At 34.8% G+C, this 14,016-nt stretch overlaps 1 protein-coding gene across 1 annotated transcript; it reads right to left on the bottom strand.

Annotated features, from left to right (window-relative positions):
• Nucleotides 1-915: 915 nt before the first annotated feature.
• On the bottom strand, nucleotides 916-5,989 carry LOC114335201 (lectin subunit alpha). The gene is made up of 4 exons (XM_028285398.2): nucleotides 5,785-5,989; nucleotides 4,888-4,949; nucleotides 4,677-4,785; nucleotides 916-1,232 (listed from the first exon to the last, which is right to left on the bottom strand). Exons 1-4 carry the CDS (start codon nucleotides 5,852-5,854, stop codon nucleotides 991-993), a joined length of 483 nt encoding a protein of 160 aa, XP_028141199.1. The 5' UTR covers nucleotides 5,855-5,989; the 3' UTR covers nucleotides 916-990.
• Nucleotides 5,990-14,016: the final 8,027 nt, after the last annotated feature.

The following is a 14,016-nucleotide window of genomic DNA, read 5'->3' as shown; positions in this document are numbered from 1 at the left end:
GTTTGATATTGTGTTTTATCTTCTAGTTTTTGGAAACAAAATCAATCTTTCTCCCTTCGGGAGCTTCAAGTCATCCTCACCGTTGATGGAACTAAGGCTGACAACAATGAAGACCAGGTCATCTAAACTGCAACGACGAACATCTTCAGATGCAGGGATCTGAGGCCAAACATCTGCCCATGTCTACAAAAAGTCTACAGTAGTACCATTCGACATCAAGAAGTTACCATCGAACCAACACCACAAGCCATGCATAAGTATAATCCAATAATTGTTAGTTTTTGGAAAGAATTTGAATATATTTGTTAATGCATTTAATAAGTCACATTTTTATTATATCTTTATCAAACAATAAACATGATTTGTTAAAATATTGTTTTGTTTGCTTCCATTCTGAATTTTCATGGTTCATAATATTTAAGATTAGGATAAGGCGAACACTCACCTTAAGGGACTGAGCTAAGCTAGGGTGGTAACCGATAACAATCTTGGATGATATGAAGATATTATTTTCGAATAGTGTTTCGATTAGCTGGGGTAGTTCATCGCGTTTTGTTTCATCGTCTTTAGTTTTTTTCGTTTCTATTATAGACTTTCTATTTCTTTTCGCTAACTGAAAACCGGCGAAGAGCGCTCCTCCACGTTCCGTCAGATCCCAGCTTTAGGAGTTAAGGTCGCGGCATATTATCATGCACGAATCGTTTCAAGCACGTAGAACCTGATTTTATAAAGAGGTGTCTTTTCCAGACAGTGTGAATTGTTCATATTTAAAACCATTAAAATCAATATTTTTCGGAAACTAAACGCTACGTGCTGGAAACAATTCGTGCATGATAATCTGCCGCGACTTTAAAGATGACAATTAAAGTAGAAGAAAGGTTGCAAAAAATTCATAAAGACCAAAACACTATCACATAATCTCTGCTTCATTTATTTGCATATATTTACTTAACTCCTCTCAACTTAAAATAAGATAAAAATATGTTTCATTTAATCTTGACACTTCGTTTCGCATATAACCCCAAGTTCATTGTCGCAATTCTCGTCGTTCCACCACCCATTTTGATAATGTCTATAATATAGCGAAATGCATCTTTCCTTTTTGTCCTTGTTGTTTGGTTCTCCATCGCCCCAGTTGAAAACTTTAATTGGCCTTCCTGTTGTAAGCCAAATCCAGTCATCATCGTTTGCTATTCTACTTCCTGAAGACCAGAACTCTGCTTGACCGGCAACTAAAAAATGGTAATAATATACTTTACATGCATCACCCTGTATGTAAAAATACTGAGCAAATAATGAATTTGTATTCTTACATCCTCTATTAGATTTAAAGAGAACTAAAAAAATCATTTATATTTATGAATTTTTAGTCGAGCCGTCAGAGATGAGATCACTAGAAACGAGACGAAAAAGCTGAATTTTACGAAATAGGTACGAAAGCTTCATTCTTCACCTCTGAAATGCATTTTGATCACCCTGCACCCTATTGAACATCCTGTTTGATCACTATCATAAACTAAGGTCTCTATTGATTATTTTGAAAGAAGCATATAATTCGTTACTATTAAACCTTCTTGATCTATTCTATAACTTATTTAAATCATTCTAATGAGTTTATTACCAGAGAACGGCGTTCTCGCCAGTGGCGCACAAACCACCTACACGCGACACTATAAAGTATATACACGAAGTTTTCGATTTTCTAAATCTGACTGAAATGAAAATTGGGCCAACTCCCATCTTAAAATTCAGGAAAAGACTCACCCATAGATCAACCATCTATTTTGGTATTTTGGAGTTACCGAGCTCAGAAGTATGACTCAATTTTTATTTCAAAATGGGAAAATGTTTGTGGATATGTACTGCTATGATCTGCTTTTTATTAATTTTATATTAATTATTATTTATCTGATTAATTATTTAATTGTCGCAAATCATACATAAAAATGAATAAAAAATCTCAGGGTGCCTTTTTGTACTATTAAAAAAAAATCTAAATTATCTCACGTGATACTTATCTTCTCTCGTGGGTTCAGTATCTCTTAGTTGATCCTAATCGGGATAAAATAGGGAAAAGAAATAAAGCAAAATATTAAAATAAACATACAGAATTGTCTTTTATTTGTCAAAATCAATACTCTAAAATCTATCAAATCTAAAACCTGTGGACACAGATGTTCGAATGAAATCTTTACCACTTAAATTTATTATAGTTAAAAAAAACAATTTATCGGTTTGTTCCCGATGACTTTGGTAAAACAAACTAAACAAAACAAATGTATGTATTCGCAAGATTAGCTATACTTCCTATTTACTTTTAGAAATATTGGAATTTTAATTTATATGCCTTTTACTCAAAATTTTATTTTCCGAACATAAAAATATCTTTCACATAAGTTGACTGACCTTTTGCTTCACTCACTCTGATGTCTTCTCGTGACCCAAAACAGCTCTCCCTCGTTGACTATGTTAAAGGCTACTCATCAAAGCCTTCTCCGTTCTCCAGCTTCAAAACTATCAGCATACCAGCACCAATTCTCCAACAAGCCGGGCCTCTTTTGACACGTACTCGATTCAAACAAAACTCCAAAAATTATCTGCTCTCCTTCTCACAATAATACAGCATCAAAGAGGTATTTCGTCTCAATTTGATCTGTCTCTCGTTCCACTTTTCAACACTATTCTCCACTATCAAACAACCACTGGTATTTGCTAACTACTTTATCCACCAAAACGTCGACCGCTCCTCAGCGCTGCCAAATAACATACTGACTTCTTTTTCAAATTCTCTCAATCATCCAATCCACTTTTCCCCTTCCACATTGCCAAGAATCAGAAACATCGACTTTTCCATTCGATAAACAAACAGTCATTTTCAAAATTATTCCGACCATCCTAATTACTTTTCGGAGAACCCTGCAATATTTACTCGGGTTGAAACAAAGATTAAAATTCCAAACTTTCTTTTAAAACCACTCTTCTAGAAATTGATAATTACCTCTACCTGTGGATTCTATAGTTCTCGTAATAAACAATCTATTACCATTTTAAATCGTCCTTTTCACTTTAATTATTCACAAAAGTCTTTAATGGTTCATCGGAAAGCTCATTAAAAGAGAAATCCACTTACATCCAAACTAAATTCTAATAAATATCTACAGCTCAATATACAGGGTGTATCAAATTTATGTGCCCGCGTTATTTAAAAAAAATTTAATTTAATTTTCATTTTGCTTTTGATTGATAAATTTAAAAACACAATAGTATGTATGTATGTATGTATGTATGTATGTATGTATGTATGTATGTATGTATGTATGTATGTATGTATGTATGTGTGTGTGTGTGTGGAAAAGTTACACCGATTTGAATTTTTTTTTCTGTTTGAAGAGGGGGAGGGCCTATTCAGAACCGGTGTAGTTTGTGACTTTTGACCACCCATACGCCAGCTATAGGACTTGGTAGGTACAAAACGGCATATTTTTGGGGGTATATATCTTCGGTTCAAGAAGACACAGGAAAACTGCAAATACACCAAATCAATAGTATTGAGTTAAGCTTTGAAATGGTGTTTAAGCCGTTAGGATCAGACATACGCACGGCTCAGTATAGCCGAAAAACTGAAAAACTGAACTTTGAAAATTTTGGTTTTTCGATAATTACTCAAAATTTCAACCTACGAATTGCACCAATAACTGAGAGTTTGTAGAAGGACTCTAAACGAATCTAACGGTGTATACCTCACATCCCGGAAAATTCGAATTTTTAAGTTATAGGCTTGATAAATATGATCAAATCTATTTCCTATGGGAAAAAACGGTTTTTCAAGCTCAATAATTCCTGTAATAGCTTCAGTTATTATAGATGACCTTAGATGCATCAGATGCTACTTGTCAATGCGTTTCAAACTAATGTTTAGTGATCAAAATCGGTTAAGCCGTTTAGAAGTTATTAAGCTACAAAGAATAATCCAACTAACGATTATTCCCGAAATGTTTTATGTATTTGTAGTGATTATGACGCTAAATTTGATCTGGCAACGGGCAATCCGAGTTCATTTACCGGTCATCTCAATATTTTTTTCAATCTATTACGAATAGAAAAAAAATCTAGTGTTCATTTGATGGACACTAGATTATTTGGGGGATAATGGGACAAAGGCGACCATTTATAAAGCTTAACGTGTAATCGCGAAACGTTGCATTCAACTTCATAAATTTAATTTACAAATAACTTTGAAAAACTCCTGATACAAGAACAAAAAACCGCTAAATGCCGTAAAAATGAGTGGTGCATACAATATTCCAGCTACAAAACATCTGATATGAATATTACGTGGCGCGAAAATGTATTTTCATTTTGATGCAAAACAAAATTCTAGTTTTATTATGAAAGCTTTTTCCATAACATTTGCTAAATTTGAAATAAACGCGCCACAAAAGTGTTTCAACTCTTTTGTGGCGCGTTTTACTTGAAATTTAGCAAATATTATGGAAAAATCTTTTAAAATAAAACTAGAATTTTGTTTTGCATCAAAATGAAAATACATTTTCGCGCCACGTAATATTCATATCAGATCTTTTTTAGCTGGAATATTGTATGCGCCACTCATTTTTACGGCGTTTAGCCGTTTTTTGTTCTTATAAAATATATCAAAAATAAGATTTCCTACTTACGAAATTGATCGACTTCATTATAAAGAGCATCATTCTCTTCTTGCGTTCCTAAACTTACCAACTGCATATTATGATGGTAACAGTATTGAACAGCAGTCCAGAAATTGGCCTGAAAAGTTAAATTTAATTGTTTTTTTATTGTTTTATTTTAATTGTTTTAATTTTTTTCTGATGAAAATTGTTTTAAAGTAAATAAAAAACCTTTCCTTACCTTAACATTTTCTTCAATGAAATATTCTTTTCCTCGCAACGTAAACCAATGTCTTCCAGTTTCTAAAAAACTTTGAGTTATAATATGGATAAGTAACAAATAATAGAAACTTTTGAACGACAATACTATATAACAATACGATACGACAATACAATTTGACACATGAAGGAAGAAAAACGAAAGGTAATAAAAACAATAAGAGATATATCAAAGCAAATCCAAATAAACCCAGAACAAATAGCCAGGGTATGGAACGAATATTAGGAGAAAACATGTGATACCGAAGTAATAAAACAGAGCAAAACTAACACAGAAATAGAGCAAATAAGTAAAAAAGAAGTAATAGAAGGATTATCAAACATAAAAATAGGTAAGGCAGGTGGAGATGATGAAATTGAACCGGAAATTGACAACTGAAAAAACAAATAATACTTACAGACTTGCAGAACAACATCATCGTACCAATATACAAAAAAGAAGAACATTTAAACTGCGATAACTATAGAGCTATATGTCTATCATCGGTATGCTTTAAAACATATACGAAAATAATATAGAAGAGGAGAAGAAGAATGGATATGTGGGTAGAACGAATACAAGAACTAAAAATAGAAATAAACGAGGAAGAAAGTAAGATAATGATAATCAGGAGCAAAGAAGATAAGGAAGATAATTAGATAAAGATAAAATGTAAAAACTCAGAACTGAAAATAGATACAACTTAATCGAGGAATTAAAAATAATGGTAGGAAATTATGAAATAGAAAAGAATAGAAGAGATGAGTGAATGGAAATTAACATCCCAAATGATAGGGTGATAGGGTAGCTTGATAGGGTAAAAGGCAGGGGTGAAAGGGAGAAAGAATAGGCTAAAGAAAGCAAATGTCATGTTCTTACCGTTTCTAGTGACATCACTAAAGGCTTGTGTAACAACAGCCAAAACTAGTATCAAATATACTACCTTCATGTTTTTATGATTTAAAGAAATAAAAAAGACGATGTTTAGGTATTGGCAAAAAATGATAATTTTTTAAAATATTTGATAAGATACTTGTAAAATTTATCAAGATTTTAAAGTTGTTTGATTGATTATGATGATTTATGCTTTCGATAAAGTCGTTAAGTATAACACGTGACAAGCAAAACAATTAATTTATTTACATGTGTTTTGTAGAATACAGTTGATAAGATAAACTAAAGATCACTACAAAAGGACACCTAATAGCAATCTGATTGTACATATTGATGACAGAAAAATTAAAAAAAAATAAGTAAATAATACTAAAACCCAGCACTTAATTACTAAGAATATCGAAAAGCTAAACATTATTAAACTATTGTCGTTACTACACTGTAAGAAACTTTACGCAGCATACAACGAACCCGACGTCATAACATCCATAAAGATCGGACGTCTGCGCTGGATGGGCCATGTTGAGCGGATGTTGGAGACCGAAACACCAAAACATATAATGAGGCAAACACCAGTAAGGAGAAGGTCAAAGAGAAGACCCAAACTTAGATACATGGAACAAGTGGAACAAGCTCTGAAAACACTTGAGATTACCCACTGGAAGAACAAAGCAAAGAACAGAACAGAATGGCGAAAAATCGTAGAACAAGCCAGGGCCCAAATAGGGTTGTCGAGCTACTGATGATGATGAAACCGTAAGAAAGGAATTCTAAAGATGCAAAACGCCATATGAATAAAATAGAATTCAAAATTAATTAAGCCATATCCAAAATAAAACTTTGACTTTGACCTCGCCAGGTATCTATCAATTTTTTTGAGATTAATAAATCAATAGATTAATAGAAAATATCACAACATTCCAAACAACCAACACCCTGAGATCTATCTTTTCCAAGACAAAATTGTCAGGATAAACAAGCATGAAACATTTGCTTTGCCAAACTTCCTGCTGTAACATTTTTTGTGCATCCTTTACCTCTACTTCTAACTCAAAGGTGTTATCTCTTTGGTCTTCACATAGTATCTCTAGACATCTTTCCACGTTCTTATTTTACTGTGTTTGTCCAAGATGATGTTTTCATCAGAATAAATTAGAATTCCTTTTGTGCCTCCATCTTAGACAGTAGCGCCTGGTGTAAAATATTGGGGGTGCACACATAATGTTAACATATAAAAATACCTTGAGACCCTATTTCCGTAGGTAAAGGTTTTTGAGTGTCTTCAAATTGTAAATATCAAAGGACCTTATTAAAAATTACAATAAATAATGTACTTTATTGACTTAAAATTATAATTTAGTGTTTAAATGTTACAAGCAAGTTTTGTAACGAAAGTCAGTCGCCTGTTATTTTTTAGATAAATTATTCACAAACAAATTCAGTAAAATTTGGAATTTCTTGAATCATTTTTTTTTATTGAAAACATTGTGAGTGCAGTTAATCGATCCTGGCCCATAGGTATTCTAAGGAAAGTTTCGATACGTTTCAATGCAGAGAGACATCGTTCTGTTTCTGCAGTTGTCACTGGCATCGTAACAAATACATAATTGGAGAATTCCAATCTGGAATTCCAACTGGATAGTTAAAATCGTATCTTCTATTTTATTCATTATGCTTCCTCTTCTCCAAATATGTGCTTCACTACACAATTTGTAAGTTTTTACACAAATCTCCATTTTAAATAATCATTTATAATCCCGACGTTTTCACTTTGGTACATTCTTAATTAAAAAATTTGGTTTCGGCATTTTTAATTTTTCTTCTAAATATAATGAAGAAAATTTAATTGATTTTAAATATTCCACGCTAACATTTATGTCCACAAATCCTTCCATTCTTAATATAGTTCCGAAATTCGAACTTCACGAAAGCAAAATTTAAACATACGTGTGCCGTGCACGTTGAAAACACCAAAGATCATGCCATAAGATCACATCGAACTTGTGATCCTGTGGCCATCTAAACTTGTGGGCTATAGCGGGTAGCAGGGTGGGTGGTGAGTCGTATGAAAAGTCATTGGGATATGAACCACTGTGAGAGCGGTGAACGCGGGGTTCTGTCTAAGGCCTCGCATCCGTGAACTTTCTCCTTTGAAATAGAATAAAAATAATTAAATGTTACCTATTAGATAGGTACTTATAAACTCCTTGGATCTGTTATTTCGAATTTCAATTACTGTATAGTTAGATTAAAATGTTATTTATAGAATGATACATTTAATATTACATATATGAATGTTGATGTGAAAATAATTTTGGGGGTTCACGTGCACATGTGCACTTATGGAGAAACCGCCACTGATCTTAGACCACCTGTGAGTTCTTTAACTTTCCTAAGTACATACATTGTGACTATCATAATTTGACTGTAGTCTCAATTCCTTCGCATCTTTATGTGGCTTCTTCCTCTTTCGCTTCTCTGATTTTCCTTTTTATTGATATATTTCTCGATTTATAATTATGTGGGTCATTTTTAGCTTTTCTTCTGTCGTCCATTAGTTTGGGTATCTCATATATATTTGATATTTTTTAAATTACATTTTGAACAATTTCTCTAATCTTATTGCTTGTACGTCGGTCGGATTCGTCTATAATTGCATGTGTACTTAATACTATATAAATAAAATATTTAAATAAGGTTAGTTGTTTTTACACTACACCGTATTTTCACTCAAGAAACATAAAACATTGACAACGAGAAACTGTTTAAAAAATTGCTCAGTGTGTCGTGTTTTCTTCAGCTCACATCTGATCGAAGCAAGATCGTCGAGTCACACCAACATTATCTTGAAAAGTGATCGAAAAAGGAACATTTTAAAAACAAACCAATCGGACATTTAATTGTAGATCGTTGTTGACGATCTCAAGACATGTGTATATGTCGGGAAGATCTATCGATTCTTTACTGTACCAAGTAGTGGGAAGAACTGAAGGATTGCTGGATAGTAATTGAAAAAGCATTTGATAAAACCACATACCCAACCATCGGCCAACAGCTCAATGTCAGGAATGCCCCTGTGGCCGTTATCGAATGGATTTTCGGTATATTCTCCATACCCTCCAATAAACTTAGTAGGCGTTTCGGTTAGAGGCATTGTTACGAGGGGGTATCTACAGGGAGGGGTACTATTACCACTTCTCTGGAACATAGTTTTAGACACAAAGCCTATGCAGACAACATAGATGTCTTGCAAAGTTGTAAGTTTGAGAACACAGTATTTGAGAGAATACAAGGTGCTCTCAGACTAATAGAAACATGGTGTAAGGAAAACTCACTATTTATAAATCCTAAGAAGACAGAAATGGTCCTCTTCACAAAAAATAATTATCAAGGTAACACTAAGAAACCCTGAGAAGTCAGTATCAGAACAAGTACTTCGGAATGACCAGGAAAAACCTAAGCTGAAACACTTGGTTTTTAACTGGCCATTGCCAACTAAGCAAACATATCCACACACTAGGGCTAGTAAAATTGAAAGATTGCTGGAAAGGGAGCATTTGATAAAACCACATTCCCAACCGTCATCCAACAGCTCAATGTTTGGAATGTTCCCCTAACCCAGTGGTTTCCAACCTGTGGGGCGCGTCCCCCTAGGGGGGCGCAAGATTGTTGCAAGGGGGGCATGCAGCTGTTTCCAAAATATCGTTTTCGAATACAAACCAAAGAAGTCGAATAGGTGTCAAAAAAATGAATCTACCTGCTATCTAGGGCTATCTGCATCTATTGGCATAATAGCTATGATGCTCAGTGAATCATATACTGATCAACTTAAAATCATTCCACTTGCAGGTATTACGATGGGAAGACGAACATCTGAAGATCTCTGCGATCAATTAATAGAAAAAGTAAAACTATCTTCTTTCGCGATGCAAGTAGATGAGGCTACCGATGTTCTTAAGGATGCACACTTGATAACATATGTAAGATATGTTGTGGAAACTGATGTTAGAGAAGACATGTTATTCTGTAAACTTATTGAAGGCAATACTACAGCAAGTGAAGCTTTTCATTATCATTGATAATTTTTTAATGAAAATGACATTCTGTGGGAGAACTGTGTGGGACTATGCACAGCTGGAGCTTCATCTACAAGAAAAAACGCCAGTCTACAGGCACGAGTTCGAAAGGTGGCTCCTCGTGCAGTTTGGACGCATTTAGGAGATATGGATGAAGATCTACTAACAGTATTTGAAGTTATTATAAAAGCTGCAAATTTTATTAGAAACAGCCAAGTATAAGGAAGGCTTTTCGCAAAATTGTGTGATGTCATGGGTTCAGAATATAGATCACTCAGTGTCAAAGTACTTCAAAGGGTGTCTCAGCTAAAAGAAGCGATCGCCATATTTCTTACTGATAATAATAGAGAATAAGCAAACTGTTTTATGGCACGAAATTTCTTGTAAAACTTGCGTATTTAGTTAATATTCTTCAAAGACGCAATATTTAAATAAATCAATGCAAGGGCCTCAAATGCATGCATTTACGCAGAAAAACAAGATTACTGCATTTATGAAAAAATTAGAACTGTGGATAATAAGTTTGAAAAATTTTGACATGTTTCACACCTTTAAAATTACCTGTCTTGCCGATAAAATAGAAGAAAGTAAAGTTCTTATTAATAATCACTTGACCAGTCTATAGAAGCAATAATTCTCGTTTTACTTTAAAGATCTTGACATGTCCAAAAATGAATGGATTAGAAACCCGTTTGTGATTGAAAAATATGATGATTTTGGCCTTACGACAGCAGAGCAGGAAATGATAACATACTTATCTAGTGATAGCAAATCTTCAAGATTGAGTTGAGAATTTGTAAAATTAGATTGTTAAAAAATTAAGGGAGCGCAAGAATTTTATTTTTTTAAAGGGGGGCGCAGGTACAAAAAGGTTGGAAACCACTGCCCTAACCGTTAGTGAATGGATATTTGGTATGCTCTCCAATAAAGTAATAAGCACACATTTAGTAGACGTTTTGATTAGAGGCAGGGTTACGAGGGCGTGTCCACAGGGAGAGGTACTAACACCACTTCTCTGGAACATAGTTTTAGACACAAACCCTTTGCAAACAACATAGCTGTCTTGCAAAGTTGTAAGTTTGAGAACACAGTATATGAGAAATTACAAGTTTCTCTCAGACTAATAGAAACATGGTGTAGACGACGAAACTGTCGAGAATGTCCTATATGAATATCCGGAGTTATCGTCAATACGAGAGTACGCATTTGGCGAGCCCTGGCATACACCTGCCAACAAAAGAGAGATCTCCAATGGTAACTTGTCCACCTTCGCACCTTCCTGGATATGGCAGGATGAACAATGAGCTAAGCACGATAGCTTCTTGGGAGGATGCACAATGGGTAAATTGTGGCCTAAGTGCTGTGGGACTTGAATCACCCTCCCTACTCTACAGATACAGAGAAGTTTTGATTATAATAACACAATATTTTAAAATAATCTTTTTTTTTAACTTCTGGAGTGAAAACCGAACCATCAAACAGCAGTTATAAAATGTAATTTTCATTACAATGACTTGTGGCTAAATCCGGTTAGTTGTTTTTACCCTACTCCGTATTTTCACTCAAAGAACATAAAACATTGACAACGAGAAACTGTTTAAAAAATTTCTCAGTGTGTCGTGTTTTCTTCGGCTCACGTCTGATCGAAACAAGATCTTCGCCGAGTCATACTAACATTATCTTGGAAAGTGATCGAAAAGGAATATTTTGAAAACCATTTCTAGAATTCTTCGGGTATATGCGATATTCTTTCGAAGCTTCCAAAACAATCCCATCGGATTAATTGGTATTGTAGATCGTTTTTGACGATCTCAAGACATGCATGTATTTCAGGAAGATCTATCGATTCTGTACTTTACCAAGTAGTGGGAAGAACTGAAAGATTGCTGGATAGTAATTGAGAAAGCATTTGATAAAACCACATTCCCAACCATCACCCAACAGCTCAATGTCAGGAATGCCCCCTGGCCGTTAGCGAATGGATTTTTGGTATGTTATCCATGCTGTCCAATAAATTTAGTAGACGTTGCGGTTAGATACATGGTTACGAGGGGGTGTCCACAGAGAAAGGTACCATCACCATTTCTCTGAAACATAGTTTTAGACACAAAGCCTATGCAGTCAACATAGCTGTCTTGCAAAGTTATAAGTTTGAGAACACACTATGTGAGAGATTACAAGGTGCTCTCAGACTAATAGAAACATGATGTACGGAACACTCACTGTTTATAAAACCTAAGAAGACAGAAATGGTCTTCTTCACCAGATAAAGACTTTCACGGAATTAATATTCCCAAGCACTTTGAACTTTAGTATAAACTTTTTCGAAGAAATGAAATACCTTGGTACTACCCTTGACAGGAAGTTAACATGGAACTCCCAATTAGATAGTAGAGCTAAATGAGCATTGACTATAAACAGTGTCGACAAACGGTGTCAGATAGCTCGAAAATGTGTAGCCTGTAAAACAATAATCTGCACAGGCAGCAGACAAGCGCTACTAACCCTGAATAGACCACGTGTCACAGCATGGTTATTAATTAAGTGTCACGAGTTACTTACCCAAGCTTCGGATGGAACAATATTATCCTGAGGTTGGTTAAAGGACAACATTGAAATAAAGACAACCGCATTGCTGACCAGCTAGCTAGGATGGCGACAGGTCTAAAACTATTAGAATCGGGTGATCTTCTTGGCTGTTCAACTACAACAATCTACTACAACACGCAAACTGTGAAAAGATGGGAAAGAGGGCGAGAATATAAACTTGTCAAGGTACCTTTTCAAGGTTAGGTGCCTTGAGAAGTCACTGAAGTCAGCATTAGAATAAGAAAAGTACTTGGGAATGACCAGAAAAATCCTACGCCTGACAGTTGGTTTTTAACTGGTCATTGTCCACTAATTAAACAACCACCTCCAAACACTGCTAAAGAGCTAAGGGCGATAGCTCCTTGGGAAGATAGCCACAATGGGTCACTTGTTGCCTAAGTGCAATGGGGGACTTGACTCGCCCTCCCTACTCTAAAGATAGAGAGAAATTTCCATTATAATAACTCCAAACAGCAGTTATAAAATGTAATTTTCATTACAATGACTTGTGGCTAAATCTGGTTAGTTGTTTTTATTCTACTCCGTATTTTCACTCAAGAAACATAAAACATTGACAACGAGAAACTGTTTAAAAAATTTCTCAGTGTGTCGTGTTTTCTTCGGCTCACATCTGATCGAAACAAGATCTTCGTCGAGTCACACTAACATTATCTTGAAAAGTGATCGAAAAAGGAACATTTTGAAAACCATTTCTAGAATTCTTCGGGTAGAAGCTCTTGCTCTTGAACACCACTTTTCGCCAACCAACTGACCGCGGTCGATCTATTGGAGTAATTAGTAATTTTTTTTTTCCTTGGTTTGCAAGCCAATCGCTTCGGCAGACGTTTTTGTCCAATTTTGAATCATATTTTTTCCAATGGGCATATTATCATACCAATGATCATTTTCGGTTTTCCAGTAACGATTTGTTCTTAGGAATAATCTATCCGTTTTAATATTTGGGCCCCTTTTTGATAACAATTTTTTAAATAATCGGACAGGACATACATTACTGTCGTTGTTTTCTATTAAAAATTTGCTGTCAGTACACCTTCTTGAACCACCTTGGCAAGTCTTGCTGAATACAGGGTTATATTGTACTCGATTTGTTACAGAACCATCGTTATTTGTTTCAATACGAAAAAAGTCAATCAAACAAGCAGCAGCTTCCCCACCTCGCCAAGCTAATTCTACGGCGGTTATGTGATAGAATTTCCGTTGTAGCCCTTCAGGGGTGTCTTCGTTCCACAAATTTATCATTTTTGTTATTTCTACTGCACTCAATTCCTCTGAACTTTGTTTCCTTTTACAGGGATCCGATTGTAGTTTTCGTCGTATAGAATCGCGGGCAGCTCGCGCTTGTTGAAATACAACGCTTTTGAATGGGTCAATAATAAGTTTCATTTCCTTATAATACTTTTCTTGTAAAAGCTTACTTGTTAGGTTCCACATGGTTTTGACAGTAGCTTCTTTAAACTCTGTACCATCTTTTCTTCTCATGTTCACAGCCCAATCCTTTAAAATCGACGCCAATTCTTCCACCGTCCGATTT

The sequence above is a fragment of the Diabrotica virgifera genome, chromosome 6 (genome assembly GCF_917563875.1).
Source record: "Diabrotica virgifera virgifera chromosome 6, PGI_DIABVI_V3a".
In the NCBI taxonomy this organism is placed as follows: domain Eukaryota; kingdom Metazoa; phylum Arthropoda; class Insecta; order Coleoptera; family Chrysomelidae; genus Diabrotica; species Diabrotica virgifera.
This window is presented reverse-complemented; position numbering and strand designations above follow the sequence as displayed.